General features: G+C 46.5%; 1 protein-coding gene across 4 annotated transcripts in view; it reads left to right on the top strand.

The window, feature by feature from the left end:
• Positions 1-17,284, top strand: part of LOC117679689 (vigilin-like) — a 113,016-nt gene extending 95,732 nt beyond the window's left edge. For 2 of the 4 annotated variants that reach the window (XM_087893838.1, XM_087893837.1), the window contains exons 20-28: positions 626-764; positions 1,400-1,527; positions 1,742-1,846; positions 5,597-5,731; positions 7,547-7,690; positions 7,949-8,128; positions 9,215-9,331; positions 14,308-14,439; positions 16,993-17,284. In XM_087893838.1, the coding sequence (XP_087749964.1) occupies positions 626-764; positions 1,400-1,527; positions 1,742-1,846; positions 5,597-5,731; positions 7,547-7,690; positions 7,949-8,128; positions 9,215-9,331; positions 14,308-14,439; positions 16,993-17,085 (1,173 nt within the window). In that variant the 3' untranslated portion in view covers positions 17,086-17,284. Of the gene's footprint in view, positions 1-625; positions 765-1,399; positions 1,528-1,741; positions 1,847-5,596; positions 5,732-7,546; positions 7,691-7,948; positions 8,129-9,214; positions 9,332-14,307; positions 14,440-15,839; positions 15,927-16,992 lie in introns of those variants that run through there. The other 2 variants (XM_087893841.1, XM_087893839.1) reach the window with 1 other exon arrangement.

The raw sequence follows: 17,284 nt of genomic DNA, 5'->3' as shown, positions 1-17,284 counted from the left end.
CATTTCTGTTGTTAAACTGAGACATTTGTTAAGTGAGTTTTGCCCCATTTTACAACCTTTCTTGCCACAAGCTGTTAACAATAGCACTTAGATTTATATATCACTCTACAGTGCTTTACAGCCCTCTCTAAGCATTTTACAGAGTCGGCATATTGCCCCCCCAAAAAATTGGCTCCTCATTTTATCGGCCTCGGAAGGATGGAAGGCTGAGGCAACCTTGAGTTTGGTGAGATTCGAATTGTGAAATTGCAGGCGGCATAAGTAGCCTGCAGTACTGCACTCTAACCACTGCGCCACTGTGGCTCATGTTAAGTGAATCATCACAGTTGATAAGTTAGTGACACGGTTGTTGAGTGAATCTGGCTTCCCCGTGGATTTTGCTGAAGCATCTGAATTTTGATCATGTGAGGAGGCCACGAAGGTCGTAAGTGAGAAAAAGTAATAAGTCATTCTTTTTCAGTGCCGTTGTAACTCCCGAACGATCCCTGAATGAACCGTTGTAAGACGAGGACTACCTATATGTAACATTCACCGCCTTGCGTTTCCTACAAAATAATAAAGGTGAGATGAAAATCTAATAAATAAATAAACCAGCACATGGGCTTGGATTTCTCACCTTCCGCAGGAGGCCCAGGTGGTCCTGGAATGCATTATCCCTCAGCGCTACCATCGGGTTGTCATGGGAGCAAAAGGTTACAAGGTGCAACAAATCACTCGGGATCACGATGTCCTCGTCAAGTTCCCGGAGCGAGACGACAATTCAGGTGGGTGTAGTGAGGTGGGGTGATGGGCAGGGGTGAAATTCAGCAGGTTCTGACAGGTTCTGGAGAACCGGTAGCGGAAATTTTGAGTAGTTCTGAGAACCGGCAAATACTACCTCTGGCGGCCCCAGAGTTGGGTAGAAATGGAGATTTTGCAGTATCCTTCCCCTGGTGTGGGGAGGGATTAGGGATTTTGCAGTATCCTTCTCCCAAGAATGGGGATTTTGCAGTATCCTTCCCCTGGTGTGGGGAGGGAATGGGGATTTTCAGTATCCTTCCCCCAAGAATGGGGATTTTGCAGTATCCTTCCCCTGGAATGGGGCTTTTGAAGTATCCTTCCCCTGGAGTGGGGAGGGAATGGGGATTTTGCAGTATCCTTCCCCTGGAGTGGGGAGGGACTGGGGATTTTGCAGTATCCTTCCCCTGCCACGCCCGCCACGCCACATCATGCCCACCAAGCCACGCCCACAGAACCAGTAGTAAAAAAAATTCGAATCCTACCACTGGTGGTGGGTGATGTAATTTTCAAACCCCCACCTCCCACCCTCCAAAATCCAGGAAGAAACTCAGAGCAGCAAGTGCCTTTTTTTTTTTTAGCTCCTCTTTTATTTTAATTTATTTTTTTCTCTCGCAAGCAGGTTCAGAAGCACAGTCTCAGGAAAATGGCGACGTGATGCCCGAACTGGACACAAGTCCTCGCAAATGTGACATCATCCTCATTTCCGGACGCAAGGAGAAGTGCGAGGCTGCCCGGGCAGCTCTGCTGGTTAGGATCTTTCCTTCCTGCTTGGTTAGGGAAAAACTTCTTTTCTTTAGCTGTTTAGTTCTACCCACCTGTACAGGTGACCTCTTTGGCTTTCCAATCTGTTTTTAACCAAAGCTAGTATTTTGAGAAATATTAGGTTCTGTGCTCTGCTGGGTATCTTAGACCAAACTGCTCCAAACTAGCTTTTCATTCTGCTCCGTTCCTCTTTCCCCAGGCTCTGGTACCCATCACCATGGATGTTGACGTTCCCTTTGATCTGCATCGCTACATCATTCGGCAAAAGGGAGCAGGCATTCGGAAGATGATGGAAGAATATGAGGTAGGAGGAGACGAGCCAACTTGCAAGAAAAAAAAAATCTGCTTCTGCCTCCCAGCATCCATTGGTATTCATCTGGCTAGCGTCCTTGCAGCAAACGGCAAACAGCCTGGTCAGCTTCTCCACATTATCGAAGCCTGATTTAGCACGAGCAGCTGATTGGCGGTTGGATCAGCCTCCCAGAATACTGCCGATCAGCTGTTCCAGGCTGCAGGGATCGTCACCTTCTATCACCACCTCTGCGCGTCCTATTTTCAGCCCCCGCGCTTCGCGTTTTTGGCCCGTTCCAGGCAGCAGGGATTGCTGCTGCCACCTATCGCCGGTGGCGAACAGCAGCGGCAATCCCTGCCATCTGGAATGGGCCAAAAACAGGATGAGTGGAGGCTGAAAATGGGTCATGCGGAGGCCGAAAAGGGGGTTGCACGGAGGCCGAAAACGGGGTGCGCGGAGGCTGAAAATGGCCAAAGGGTGGGGGCCGGTGGGTGCGGTTTCGGCAACATTTGATCTGTAAGACACACCGACATTTCCACCCACTTCTGGGGGTGGGGGGAAGTGCGTCTTATAGATCGAAAAATACGGGACATGAAAACTCAATATCTACATGAACAGTGTGTTGTTGTCTGGGTATTTTCATTTTCATTTTTCATTTTATTAAATTTGTATACCGCCCTACTCCCGAAGGACTCAGGGCAGTGAACAGGCACAAAATAAAACACATAAATACAAAAGTTAAAAAACATAATTAAAACCAAATTTAATAATTTTGCCCAAGACAATTAAAATTCCCAATAATTTAAAACAAATTAAAATTTCAATTTAAAAATTTAAAAGAAGGGGAGAAAATTAGGCCAGGCCGGCCTGCTGGAATAGGAGTGTCTTCAAAGCACGGCGGAAGGTGCGCAGATCCGGGATCCTCCGTATCTCCGGGAGGAGCTCGTTCCAAATAGTAGGTGCCCCCACAGAGAAGGCCCTCCCCCTAGGGGCCGCCAGTCGACATTGTTTGGTTGACGGCACCCGGAGGAGCCCCTCTCTATGAGAGCGTACTGGCCGGTGGGAGGCTGTTTGTGCTAGTAGGCGGTCCCGTAAGTAGCCAGATCCTAAGCCATGGAGCGCTCTAAAGGTGGTAACCAAAACCTTGAAGCGCACCCGGAAGACCACTGGGAGCCAGTGCAGCTCGCACAGGAGAGGTGTCACACGGGAGCACCATATTGCTCCCATAACCACCCGCGCGGCCGTACTCTGCGCCAGTTGGAGCCTCCGGGTGCTCCTCAAGGGGAGCCCCATGTAGAGATACAATTAATTTTGAAAAATAATAATAAGTAATAACATTAATATTCATAACATTAATGACAATCACATAATGATAATAATATTTGCTTATCCTTACTAAGAAACCTTCATTGCATAATTGATCGTTCCCTTAAACTTTTGAGTTTCTAACTTCTGTTTCTATTCACTAACCGTTGGCAAAACAAATCCCACGTTAAAAAATATTCTGTTTCTTCCTTCTCCTTTATTTTGAGTGTTAATCTATCCATCTCTCCACATTCTAATATTTTTTTATTACACTTTCATCGGTAAAGATCTCTTCATTTTCCCATGTTGTGCAAAAACAATTCTCGCTGCTGTTAACGCATGTAACATTAAATACAGTATGTATTCTCTTTATTGTACTTTTCTGGTAAAATACCCAGAAAATATCTGGGTAAAACCAAAAAATATTTCTGGTTTTAAATATGGTGCTTTGCCATTTTTTGTCCAGTAGTATTTTTTTTTTTTTGCCTTTAGACATGTCCACCACATATGATAATACAAATATGAGGTAGGGGGAGACGATCCAAATTGCAAACCTGCACTTAACGCTGAATGCATTTCACGTTCTGATATCAGCAGAAGTGTTAGTTTTGCCGCAGTCTTCTGTAGCAGAGCTGATTCACAAACAGTGCTTGCGATATTAGCAGAGCGTAGTTTGGTTCCCTGATGACGACAACTGATGTGTGAATACGTCCACAGTGACGTAAGCGGGTTTACACAACGTCAAAAAATGTCAGGCCTTTTGTAAGAGATCAAAAGGAAAATAAATGGAATGCTGAAAGGTAAAATCGTTGCTAAAAAGATGATCCCTTGATATATTTAAATGTTATTTGTTTGTTAAATTTATAATCTCGCAGCAGTCTTAACCCTAACCCTAGATTTGTTTCTTTAAAAAAAACAGTTTATTCCTCTCTGTTCAGTAACTTGGAAGAGAAAGAGGGATAAGCTATTTTTAAAAACCCAGTAAACGTTAACGTGAATGACAGAGTCCTGATGTGTTTGCATCTGGTTTGTTATCATGAAAAGCCTTAATAAATATCTCAGATTTACTGTATTTTTTGAAGTATAAGACACACTTATTTTGGGGGAGGAAAATAAGAAAAAAAACCCTTTCCTCTGCCTACCAGCATCTATCGGTATTCATCTGGCTAGCGTCCTGTCAGTGTGTGAAAAAGTTGAGGGCTGTTTGGAAACTGAAACTGTATTTGCTGTGTGAGCAACAAGGAAGGAGACAGCAAGGAGCCTGGGCGTGGCTTAGCTCTGCAGCTCTGAGTCTGTGCTAAAGCTGCAAACTGATCTGCTGCAAACTCCTCTCCTCTGCTTGTGTTTTGCTTGTATTTACTACCACGTTGGAAAACCTTCCATTGATATTGCATATGTATTTCATGTGTTATATTATATCTAAAGAAAAGTTATTGAATCCTGCTGAATCAGTTACTTGTGTGTGCTTTCTGGATGTGATTGCTGCTGCAAACTCTGAGTCCTTGCAGCAAAAAGCAAACAGCCAGGTCAGCTTCAACACATTATTGCAGCCTAATTCAGCATGAGCAGCTGATTGGCGGGTGGATCGGCCTCCTGGAATACCCCCAATCAGCTGTTCCAGGCTGCAGGGATTGCCACAGACTATCACAACCAGAGGTGCCTTGTGTTTTTGGCTACATTTGGTGTATAAGATGCATCCAAATTTTCACCCTCTTTGGGGGGTGGGGGTGAAAGGGTGCCTTATAATCTGAAAAATACGATATATCTCAATAAATAACTGGCTTACTAAAATAGAGTCTTTGTTATCTTTATTGTCCTCATCAGGAGGTTTTTCTCAGTCCAAAGGAAATTGAGTGGGGTGGGTTGGACCACAAAGAAGAGGGAGTCAAGCTATTCTCCAAAGCACCTGAGGGCAGGACAAGAAGCAATGGGTGGAAACTAATCAAGGAGAGAAGAACCTAGAACTAAGGAGAAATTTCCTGACAGTTGGAACAATTAACCAGTGGAACAACTTGCCTCCAGAAGTTGTGAATGCTCCAACACTGGAAGTTTTTAAGAAGATGTTGGATAACCATTTGTCTGCAGTGGTGTAGGATTTCCTGCCTAAGCAGGGGGTTGGACTAGAAGATCTCCAAGGTCCCTTCCAACTCTATTATTCTATATTCTAAAGTAAAAACACGAGTCAAATACTGACCCAGGACTCCAGTCAGAATTAGGTTCTAGCTTGGCACAATCTTTGCTCTACGAATTTCTGTTTGAAGAAACAGAAATTTGGAGAGAGAGAAAAAAATTCTAAAATTCTGAATTTTGAAATTAGGACTTTGACGATCTTGATGAATAAATAACCAAGATTGCACTCCCCACTTCGTTCCGCAGCAGATATGACTCTAGCAGGCTCATCTGACATGAAATGGATCGCACCACGTTCTCTTTTCATTTTTTTTAACCATTCTGCAGGTGACCATCTCAGTGCCGCAACCAGAACAGCAGTCCGATATCATCAAAGTCACCGGCCTGGTGCCCAATGTCGAACGAGCCAAGGCCGGCCTCCTGGACAGAGTCAGAGAGCTGCAGGCTGAGCAAGAAGATCGGGTACTTCCCCTTTTTTTAAAAAAAAATAAAAATTAAGGAACACAAAAAAACAAGCACAAGCTAATACGAAGTACAGCAGAGGTGGGTTTCAGCAGGTTCTGACTAGTTCTGGAGAACCGGTAGTGGAAATTTTGAGTAGTACGGAGAACCAGTAGTAAAAATTCTGACTGGACATGCCCCCAACTATTCTCTTCCTCCCGAGTCTCAGCTGATCTTGCAGTAACCTTCCCCTGGAGTGGGGAGGAAATGGAGATTTTACAGTATCCTTCCCCTGCCACACCCACCAAGCCACACCCACCAAGCCACACCCACAGAACTGGTAGTAAAAAAATTTGAAACCCACCACTGAAGTACAGGGAGGGAAGAAGAAGGAAGGAAGGAAGGAAGTAGATGGCAATGAGAAAGAAGGGAGGGAGGGAGGAAGGAAGGAAGGAAAAAGAGGAAGGGAAGGAGGCAGAGGAAAAAAGGAGGGAGGAATGAGGGAGGGAGGAGTGAGGAGAGGGAGGGAGGAAGGGGGATTGGGGGAAAGAAGGGACGAAAAGGAAAGGAAGGAGGGAGATGGCAATGAGAAAGGAGAAAGGAAGGAAGAAAGAAAGGAAAAAGGAAAGAAGAAAGAAAGGCAGAGGAAAAAGGGAGGGGAGGGAGGAAGTACCAAGTACAGAGAGGGAGGAAGGAAGAAAGGAAGGCAGGCAAGAAGAAAGGAGTTAGCAATGAGAAAGAAGGGAGGGAGGAAGGAAGAAAGAAAGGGAAGGAGGCAGAGGAAAACGGGAGGAAGGAATGAGGAAGAGAGGATGGAAGGAAGAGGACGGAATGGGGGAAGGAAGGGAGGGGAAGGAAAGGAAGGAAGGAGATGGCAATGAGAAAGAAGGGAGGAAGGCAGAGGAAAAAGGGAGGGAAGGAAGGAAGGAAGGGAATAAAGGAAGGAGGAAGGAAAGAAGTGAAAGAGGGTGGCAATGATGGAAGGAAGGAAGGAAAGAAGGAAAGAAAGCACAACAAGAAAGAGTAAAAAGTAGAAGCTGCTGATTTCCCTCTGTACCAAACTGTTGGGGCTCCGTTGCCTGAGCCTGGGCTATCGACAGATGCAGACTCTGAGAGTGGGGGAGAGGAGTTGGCAAGGCCTCCCTCTCCAGGACCCTCCTCTCTGGCAATGTCTCCAGAGGACACCGAAGGCCAAAAGATAGGCTCAGAGCCACACACGTCCCCGCAGCCACAGGTGGACAGCGACGAAGAAGATAAGTGCTGGCTGGACCCTTGGCAGAGGTGCAGGGAGAAGCGTGCGCAGCAGAGGGGAAGGCATGCCAGAGATTAGCTGAGTCACTGGACCACACCCCACAGGGTATAAATGTGGGTGTGGTGGCCGGTTCAGTTTGTGACGAGCAAAAACTGGAAATAATCCATGGTCTCTGCGTTACTGGACTTTGCCTGCTTTATTGGACTGCATTTGGATTAATCCTTGTATTGTTGAAACTCTGCCTGCTTTATTGGAATGCTTGCAGTCTAATCTTTGTTTTGTGTGAGTAAAGTCTGAATTGGCAGCTAGCCACTGGCTGCTGCCAGCTTTATCTTCAAAGAGTTTTGTCATGTGGCTTATTAACTCCGGGCCGTCTGTGGGGGTGCGTGTGTGGTACGGGGACAGAACACAAACATGAAATATGTGTACAAAAATATCTCTACGGTTACCAGAAAAAGATTAGGTACGTCAAGTCAGAACTTGCCCTGTGTGTCTCCCCCAAAACAGTGGCAGGGCCTCTCCAGCTACACACACACACACACACACACACAAAACCCCCTGCTGATGTCTCCTCTTCTTCCTAGGCCCTGCGAGGGTTCAAGCTGACGGTGAGCGTGGAGCCCAAGTACCATCCCAAGATCATCGGCAAAAAAGGGGCGGTCATTTCCCAGATCCGTAAGGACCACGATGTCACTGTCCAGTTCCCCGACAAAGGGGATGAGCATCAGGTAGGGGTCTTTCCCTCTTTGAATGTGTGACCTCAAAGGGGGGCGGCCAAAAAATACCTAGCTGGGATTCCAGTGAGGAGATGGGCTATGTTTCCCCATGGAAAGCCAAGATCGCTTAGCCCCCCCCCTTGCCGAACAGCTAAAGATCAATGTAAAATGTGTAACAGTAAAACACAGGGAGCGGCCGAGGGCTGAGATCAATTATCTAAATTATTTCTTTTTCCTGCTGCTTTCTTCCCCACCCTGCCTCCTCTTAAGGATGTCATCACAATCACTGGCTACGAGAAAAACACCGAGGCTGCCCGAGACGCCATCTTGAAAATTGTAGCCGATCTTGAGGAGATGGTCAGCGAAGATGTCCGCCTGGATCACAGAGTCCACGCCCGCATCATCGGTGGGAGAGGCAAAGCCATCCGCAAACTCATGGAAGAATTCCGGGTAGGGGGTCAGGCTTTAGAGCGAGGTGGGAGACAGACACAACAGGGACTTTCCCCTCTCAGGGAATTCTGGGATAGAAGCCGTAAAGTCATGGTGCCCCATCTGGGTTTCTGCTCTTTCCATCCTACTACAGGTAGCCCTCGTCTTAACAACAGTTCATTTAGTAACCATTCAAAGGAGTGGTGCAGTAGCCTACAGGTGGAGCTCTCGCTGCAGAATCGGGGCTGTGATTTCAGTCCTAGGTAGAGGCAGATATTTCTCTCTCTGGGCACAATGAGAATATATCTGCTGAACAAAACTCAGCACTGGCAACAGGAAAGGCATCCGGCCATTAAAGCACTCTGCTAGCTCCATTCGGTTGCCCAGACTCCATCCCGCAAGGGATTATGGGGTCATTAAAAGACGATGCTGATTTAGTGACCATTCAAAGTTACAATGGCGCTGAACAAAAAGTGACTTATGACCGTTTTTCACCCTTAACAACCATTGCAGCCTCCTCATGGTCATGCGATCGAAACTCAGATGTTTGGCAACTGACTCAGACTTATGACAATCTCAGTGCACCCCGGGAGTCATGCGATCCCCTTTTTGCGACCTTCTGACAAGAAAAGCCAAGGGAGGGAAGCCAGATTCACTTCATGACCCGCGTTTCTAATTTAACAACCACAGTGATTCACTGAACAACGGTGGCAGGAAAGGTCATGAAATGGGGCGCAACTCACATAACAACTCTTGTCTCGCTTAGCAACAGACATTTGGGGTTCCGTTGTGGTCGTAAGTCGAGGACTATCTGTCCCCCAAGGATGTCTAAGTGAAATGGTAGCCAGCTGCTGCTGTTGTTTTTTTATCGGTGGAAAGAAAAAACAATTCGCTTTTTCTCAAAAGCAACATTTTCTTCAAGTCGAAGACACACAACAAACACACAGTTGACTTTGTGTGTTTGTTTGGGCCACAGGACAAGTGTGGTTGGCTCTCATTTTAAGTTTCCCCGTTTGGTCTGGGATTTTCTCGGTCAGCTTTTTGAGATCTGCAAAGTTCAGGTAGGGTCTACCCTTATTTAAAAACAGCTTTTTCCTCTCTTAACAGGTGGATATCCGCTTCCCACAGCCGGGTGCCAACGACCCAGATAGAGTCACCGTGACGGGGTTGCCTGAAAACGTGGATGATGCCATCGACCACATGCTTAACCTGGAAGAGGAATATGTGAGAGGGAATTTGCATGGGTTTTGGGGTGTGTGTGTGAAGGGGAAGCTGGTGAAAAACAGTTGAACGAACAGAGGGAGTAGAAGGGGAGGCATCCTTTTGCTCTGCTGCTTCAGAATTTCCCCATCAGCTGTTCATCTGCTAGGGCAGGGGTCAGCAACCTGCGGCTCTGGAGCCGCATGTGGCTCTTTCACCCCTCTGCTGCGGCTCCCTGTCACTCAAAATATGCGTCACCACTACCAATGTGCGGCACCCGCCGGCACGCAATTTATTGAGCTTTTCAACCTGCGGTCAGCCAACCACGGATAAATCCAAGAAAAGAAAAGTTTCAGAAGAAAACAGAACATTTAATTCAACTACATATGCTAATTTTGTGGCTGCTCAAAAAATAGCCAGGCAAAGGAAGGGTTTTGTGGCTCCCGGTGTTTTCTTTTCTGTGGGAAACGGGTCCAAATGACTTTTTGAGTGTTTAAGGTTGCAGACCCCTGTGTTAGGGCAAGGGATGTCAAACTCAATTTTATTGAGGGCCACATCAGGGCTGTGGTTGACGACTGGGTGGGCATGGCCAGCTTGACGCCACTCACTGGGCGTGGCCGACTTGGTGGGCATCACTCCTCAAACTGCTGGCATGTTTTCTCTTTGCACCAGGTAGACCGAGCTGGAGCCATCCTGGCCCATTGTTTCCGTTGGGTAAACGGGGCTCTTAGTGACGCAGGCGGGCCCCTTACATTTTCCAGGATGGCCCCGCGAGCCGGATCCGACCACATCCAGCCTGCACGCCTTGTGTTTGACACCCCTGCCCCAGGTGGTTTTGAGACCACATTCCCAACGGAAAACCTCACCGCATAGGCCAGGGATCTGCAATCTTAAACACTCAAAGAGCCATTTGGAGCCGTTTCCACTGGTGGGTTCCTCCCGGTTCGGCCCGGTTCGGCTGAGCCGGTAGCGGTGATGATATGACATCACTGAATCGGTTCTGCCCCCCTGTGCGCCCCCCCACACCGTTATTCTTACCTTTTATTTGGCCCCACCACCAATCTATTGCTGCCTCCTGAGTCCCAGCTGATGGCTAGAGGGAAGAAAAACTGTTTAAACTCTTGCTGTGGGGCTTCAAAGGGCCGCCCTACAGCTGATCAGTGTTAAAAGAAAACAAATGAGTAGACCGGTGCCTGCAAAAATAAATGGGTAGACCAGTGCCTGCAAAAATACATGAGTAGATCAATGCCTGCAAAAATAAATGGGTAGACTCAGTGGTGGGATTCTACTTAGGTAGAACCAGTAGTTAAGTAATTAAGCAGTTCGGAGAACCGGTTGTTAAAAGAAATCTTTTGGTTTTTTTCCACTTTACAGGGTTAATCCTGTAAGGATTAATTACAACATTTGGTGTTGTTTCCTAGCCTAATCTTTATTACAGAAACTGCCTCTCCGGCGTATGCCTAGACTTATTGTCACTTCCGGTTCCGGAGACTATTTTTTTGCTTGACTTTCTTAAAGGGGAAGGGTTGTTTTAAGCTTTTTACACCGCTGTTGGGAGGAAATACTCCCCTGTTGGAGTTCTTCCAGCCAGGGTGCAATCATCAGCACTTTGAAGAAAAATTGAATTCTTTTGTGCATATGGACTACTCAGAGAGCTGAAAAAGTTATTTTTGACTGGTCCTCGCAATTTTGACCAGTCCTCGAACTTACGACTGTCCTCACATTTTACGTTTTTCGCCCTATCTTGTCACCAGGGTGAAGAGAAGCAGTTGTGAAATGAGTGACACGATTGTTAAGGACGCTACAATGGGCATAAATGATGACCAGTCATAAGTGCGAAGACCGGTCAAAAATGCGAGGACCTGTCAGAAATCACTTTTTTCAGCCCTCTGAGTAGTCCCTATACACATAGCCATGGCCACCCGGTCACATGACCAGCTAGCCACGCCCACCCAGTCACATGACCTCCAAGCCATGCCCACAAAATAAGCCACGCCCACAGAACCGGTAGTAAAATTAGAACTCAACCCTGCCTGTTTCCCACAGAAAAGAAAACACCGGGAGCCACAAAATCCTTCCCATGCCTGACTATTTCTTCAGCGACCACAAAACTAGCATATGTAGTTGAATTAAATGTTCTGTTTTCTTCTGAAACTTTTCTTTTCTTGGATTTATCCATGGTTGGCCTACCGGGGGTTGAAAAGCTCAATAAATTGCGTGCTGGCGGGTGTCGCACATTGGTTGTGAGGCATATTTTGAGTGACAGGGAGCCGCAGCAGAGGGGTGAAAGAGCCACATGCGGCTCCAGAGCCGCAGGTTGCTGACCTCTGGCATAGGCCAAACCAAGAAACCAATTCCACAAGAAAGTTAAAACTACATTGGTTATTATTTAAAAGCCTGTAGAGATTCTCAGTCATCCAGGTCATGGTTGTCCCAAAGGTGCTTTTTCAGGAGACAACTGGACTTTCTTGTTTTTTTTTTCTTTTGAAGACGTTTCGCTTCACATCCAAGAAGCTTCTTCAGCTCTGACAGGATTCTTCCTTCCATTCCCCACTATCCTGTCAGCCTTGAGTTTGACACCCCTACGCTAAAGGAAGCAGAGAAGGACAATATTCCTGAACCTCCCCACCCTGATTCTTCTGGAGCTGCTGGGCTGTTGTTGACAGCATTTTCAGATGAAGGCAACTCTTTAACCTATAAACCTCTTCCAGCAAGGAATCCCTTCATACTATTAACCAGCCGTGGCAACTTTATGACTTGTGGACTTCAACTCCCAGAATTCTATTGTCAGCGTTCCAGAAAACCCCAACTCCAATTAAAAACTCAGAGACAGGCATTTTCTAAAAGTTCCCATTTATTAGAGTAGGTATACTAGCACAGCTGGGAAAACCCGAATCTGAGAATTCCGGGTTTTCCCTCAGTAAATCAAAACCCCAACTCCAGCCCTTGCACCCATCACTCCATCACATGATCCAATCGGCATCCGTCCCATCTTGAGACACTACTTTAACTGCTCCTCCTCCAGATGCAGGACTGCCTTGACCTTGACCAAAAAGAAGAATGCTGTTTTGTCTACCTACATCCCCGCTACTAAATCCCCCCCCTCCTAATTTCCCACGCACAAAAAGGGGGCAGCGTGGAGCCAAAACCGGTAGTAAAAAAATGCTACCTGTTCAGGCGAACCGGTAGTGAAAAAATACATGTTCTGGCGAACCGGTAGTAAAAAATGCTACCTGTTCAGGCGAACCGGTAGTGAAAAAATGCTACCTGTTTGGACGAACTGGCAGTAAAAAAAATACTACCTGTTCGGACGAACTGGTATTTCCGACGATCAGCTGTGCCGGGTGATTTATAGTAGGAAATCCTCCTTTCTAGCGAATCTAAATCTTTATTATTTATTTAATTATTTTTAAATTTTGTCTGTCTTTGTGCTTTTAATCAGGCTGTACACCGCCCTGAGTCCTTCGGGAGAAGGGCGATATAGAAATAAAATAAATAAATAAATAAATAAAATAAAAACCAGCAGGTGCATTTGAACAAAAGAATAAGCTTGGTTAATCTTAATTTTGGCTGGGTTTTAGGAACAGCTTGGCCAGTTGCACAGATCCAACCCTGTTTCATGAGTTTAAAGCTTGAGTGCATGGTGAGAACGCTAACAATAGGTGGCTTCAATAATCCGATGAATTGTGTAGCAGTAATTGCATATTCTGGGCATGCTTGTCCCCAGGAGGCCGTGCCCAAAGGAAACGAGATAGCTTTTAGACCATTAAACTTGTCATTTGCACCTTGGGATAACATCAAATGCCCCTTTCAAGCAGCAGCAGGAAAGAGAGCGTGCCAATTGCTTGCAGGGCAAGGCGGTGAAACGACGCCTGTAATCGCTGGCATGAATCAGTCTGAAGGTTTGTTTACAAAGTGCTCGGCCTCACCATTGTGAGGAATTGTGAGGAATGCCCGACTCTAGTAGTGGACTCCAAAGGCATCTGTCTGGTTCTTCTTTGAACAAAAATTCTGAGGTGATTTTCACTTAAGAGGGCAAGAACAGGCAATGATTTTGCCATTCCATTCTGTCCGTCTCCCTCCCTCCCCCCCTCTCTCTCCCTCTCTCTCATTCTATCTATCTATCTATCTATCTATCTATCTATCTATCTATCTATCTATCACCTATCTTCCTTCTGTCTGTCCATCCAGCTATCGGCTATCTACAGCTACCATCTATATATTATCTATCATCTAGCTATCATCTATTTCATCTGTTTACCATCTATCAATCTTATATATATCATTTATCATCTATATCAAGGGTGTCAAACTCATGTTGTCATGTCGTCATCACGTGACGTATCGGGACTTTTCCCCCCTTCGCTAAACTGGGGGTGGGCATGGCCAGTGCATGAAGCATCAGCCTGTGGGCCAGGAGTTCCATACCCCTGATCTCTCTCTGTCTCTCTCTCTCTCTCTCTCTCTCTCTCGCTCTCTATCATCTCTCTATTTGTCTGTCTGTCTTATCTATCTATCTATCTTGCTCTCTATTATCTGTCTATTTGTCTGTCTATCTATCTTGCTCTCTATCATCTGTCTCTATTTATTTATCTATCTCTCTGTCTGTCTCTCTGTCTACCTACCTATCTGTTTGTCTGTCTGTCTGTCTATCTATCTATCTATCTATCTATCTATCTATCTATCTATCTATCGATCTATCTATCGATCTATCTAACTATATCTCGCTATATCTGTCTCTGTTTGTCTGCCTATCAATCTATCTTGCTCTCTGTTTGTCTGTTTGTCTCTCTGCCTGCCTGCCTGCCTGCCTGTCTTCTGTCTGTCTGTCTGTCTGTCTGTCTGTCTATCTATCTATCTATCTATCTATCTATCTATCTATCTATCTATCTATCTATCTAGTCTTATCATTTGTATAGCCGCCCATCTTGTGGAAAAACCAACATAAGTTTGGGAGTTATTGTCCACAGGTTCTTAACGGACAGCTGTTCTCCTTGCAGATGATGGATGTGGTGGAAACGGAAACCATGGCTGCTTACATGAAGCCCCCCTCCCGCTTGGAAGAGGAGCCTCGGGGGCCCGCCAAGGGCTTCGTAGTGCGTGATGCCCCCTGGAATGCATCGGGCAACAAGGTTGGGCTCAACACCGCCGGCGGTCTTTCCTTCACTTAGTTTGAAGCAGTTGACCAGCTTCAGATCTTGATAAAGAGCTGGAGGACTCAGACAGCCAGCTCTCTAATCCTGAATTATTTAGTGGTTGGTCGTAGTGGTGGGCTGCTGTTGGTTGTAACAACCGGTTCGCCCAGCACTAAAAATGTGAGCATGAGGGCCCACCCGCAGGTTGCATTTACCGTTTCGCTCGAACCGGTCCGAATCGGCAGCAGCCCACCTCTGGTTGGTCACCCAGTAGCCAGATGTTTAGACTGGATTTGGCATTTTTATCCACCTACTGAATCCTTCCCAAAGACCGAAGATGGGCAGATGGGCTACATTACTGTTCTTGTTATTATTTTGAGAAAGGGGAAACCTTGGGATTTGAAAAAAGAAATACAGGGCGTCTACGACTTATAGCAATTCATTTAGTGACTGTTCAGAGTTAGAAGTGACTTTTTCACACTTACGACCATTGCAGCATTCCCCACGTATCCCGGGATCATGAGGATTCCCTTTTGCAGCCCTTAGACAGGCAAAGGGGGAAGCCAGGTTCCCTTAATGTTCTGATCTAGGCTTCCTTAGAAAGCATTGAAGCAAAGTCTTAATCCTGGCAAAACCTCTTTTATTTACATGACTGTGAATTCCGTTCATTCACAGTCAACAAGGCTTTGGCAGTCTTTCAGAGGAATGTTTATCAACCCCCACCTTATCTCACTTGGAACGTTGCCAGAGAACCAATTTCCAAACGCAGGGCAAGGCCAAACTTGGCACAGAGTCTATTAGGGTCACGAACGGAACGTTCCAATCTTAAAATGAGATGAACTAATTGCTTCCTGACAAAGCCCACGTCCCGTTCTCTCCTCTTTTATGTCCTGTGGGAGGGGCCAATCATCTCCAAGGTGTGGCCTTACTCCCAAGTTGACCCTGCTTTCTTAATTGTTCTTGTCTTCTGGCAGCTCTGTGCATGCGCACACTGGGAATGGGCTCCAGCTGTTTCTCTGCCTCACTGCTGCCTAGCTCCCTCTCTGCCTCCGACGCAGGGCCCTCGTCCGAGCTTTCCCCAGCCCCCAGGACTGGCCCATGTTCCTCCCCAACCTCCTTACTGTCCGACTCTTCTGCCAGCTCTGCTGACCGCCGGCGGGTCACAACACTTAATGACTGTGTTACTAACTCCCAACCGTAGCGTCGATTCACTTAACAACAGTGACAAGAAAGGCTGTAAAATGTGGCAAAATTGACTTGACAAATGTCTCCCTTAGCAACAGAAATGTTGGGCTCGATTGTGGTCATAAGTTAAGGACTACCCTCATTGTATGCAACATTCGATGTGTGTTTAATTTCTTATCACTAAATAAAGCTCCCTGTCATTTATTCCTTAGTCACATGAGCGTCTCTGCTCTTGGGCTGCCATCTAAAAGACTAAGCATAGAAGGAAGGAAAAGGAAAAATAAACTCAGCGACTGAAATTTTCGTTTTTAATTGTCAAGTTCTTGCTATCACTGGCCGGAATAGAAGCAGTTAAAAAAAAACAAAACAGGTACTAGCATTGTATCAAGCTGCACTAGCTGATTTCATGCAGGACATCCAGAGTACAGGAAGTCCTCGATTTACGACCCCACCCTGAGCCCAAAATTTAGGTTGTTAAGTGAGACATTTTGTGAAGTACGTCCCCCCCCCTGTTTTACAACCATTCTTGCCTGTGTGGTTAAGTGAATCACTGTAGTTGTGAAGTTGGTAACTCAGTTGTTCAAAGAATCTGGCTTCCCCGTTGACTTTGGTCGTCAGTAGGTCGCAAAAGATGATCACGTGACTCGGGGACCCCACACGTCTCATAAATATGAGCCAATTGAATTTTGACCACATGATCATGGGGTTGCTGGAAAGATCTTAACTGTAAAAAAAACCATCATCAGTTACACTGCCGTCGTAACTGAACGGCGCTAAAGAATGGTTGTAAGTCGAGGACTACCTGTACATTGGGGTTAAATGTTACCGGTTCAGACCGCTTTGCCCGAACCAGTAGTAAAAACTGCTACCGGTTCGGGTGAACCTATAATAAAAAAATGGTACATGTTCTGGCGAACCGGTAGTAAAAAAATGCTACCTGTTCAGGCGAACTGGTAGTGAAAAATGCTACCTGTTTGGACAAACTGGCAGTAAAATAATACTACCTGTTCGGACGAACTGGTATTTCCGACAATCAGCTGTATGATGATCAGCTGTGCCAGGTGATTTATATTCGCTAGAAAGTAGGAAATCCTCCTTTCTAGCGAATCTAAATCGCTTGGCGCAGCTGTTCCCTCCCCTCGCTGTTTACTTACCTTTGCACTCTCAGAAAAGGCTTCTTAATCCTCCTTTTTCAGCGCTGTGCGGTAGCGCCTGCAGTGCGCATGCATGCATTTGGCATGCACCGTGCACGAATCAAACCAATAGCAGACTTCAGAGCATTTCACCCCTGCAGTACACCCTCCGCTTCGGGGCTGCCTAAGGAAAGCGCCCTCCCTGACCTCAACTCTCATCTTTTCGTTTCAGGCCCCCGACGTGAGCAGTGCCGAAGAGTTCCCCATTTTTGGCACCGGCGTGGTCCCTAAGCAGGCATCGGTTTGGGGCCCTAAGAAGTTTTGAGGTTCAGGGACCACCACTACGGCCTGCTCGCCGGGCAACGCCTCGTGGGCGGGGATGCGTGTGCGTGCTCCGTGGCACCCTCAGCTCCCTGCCACCGAGCCGCCTCTCGCTGTCCTGAGACTCTCTCCACTTTCCTCCTCGCCTGCACTCCTCTCTCCGTGACTCTGTGCAAAACCATTAACCGATCAAAAAAAGAAAA

This window comes from Pantherophis guttatus, chromosome 4 (assembly GCF_059756535.1).
Source record: "Pantherophis guttatus breed Tessera chromosome 4, ASM5975653v1, whole genome shotgun sequence".
Taxonomy (NCBI): domain Eukaryota; kingdom Metazoa; phylum Chordata; class Lepidosauria; order Squamata; family Colubridae; genus Pantherophis; species Pantherophis guttatus.
Note: the sequence above shows the minus strand (reverse complement) of the source record. Positions and strands in the feature narration are given on the sequence as shown.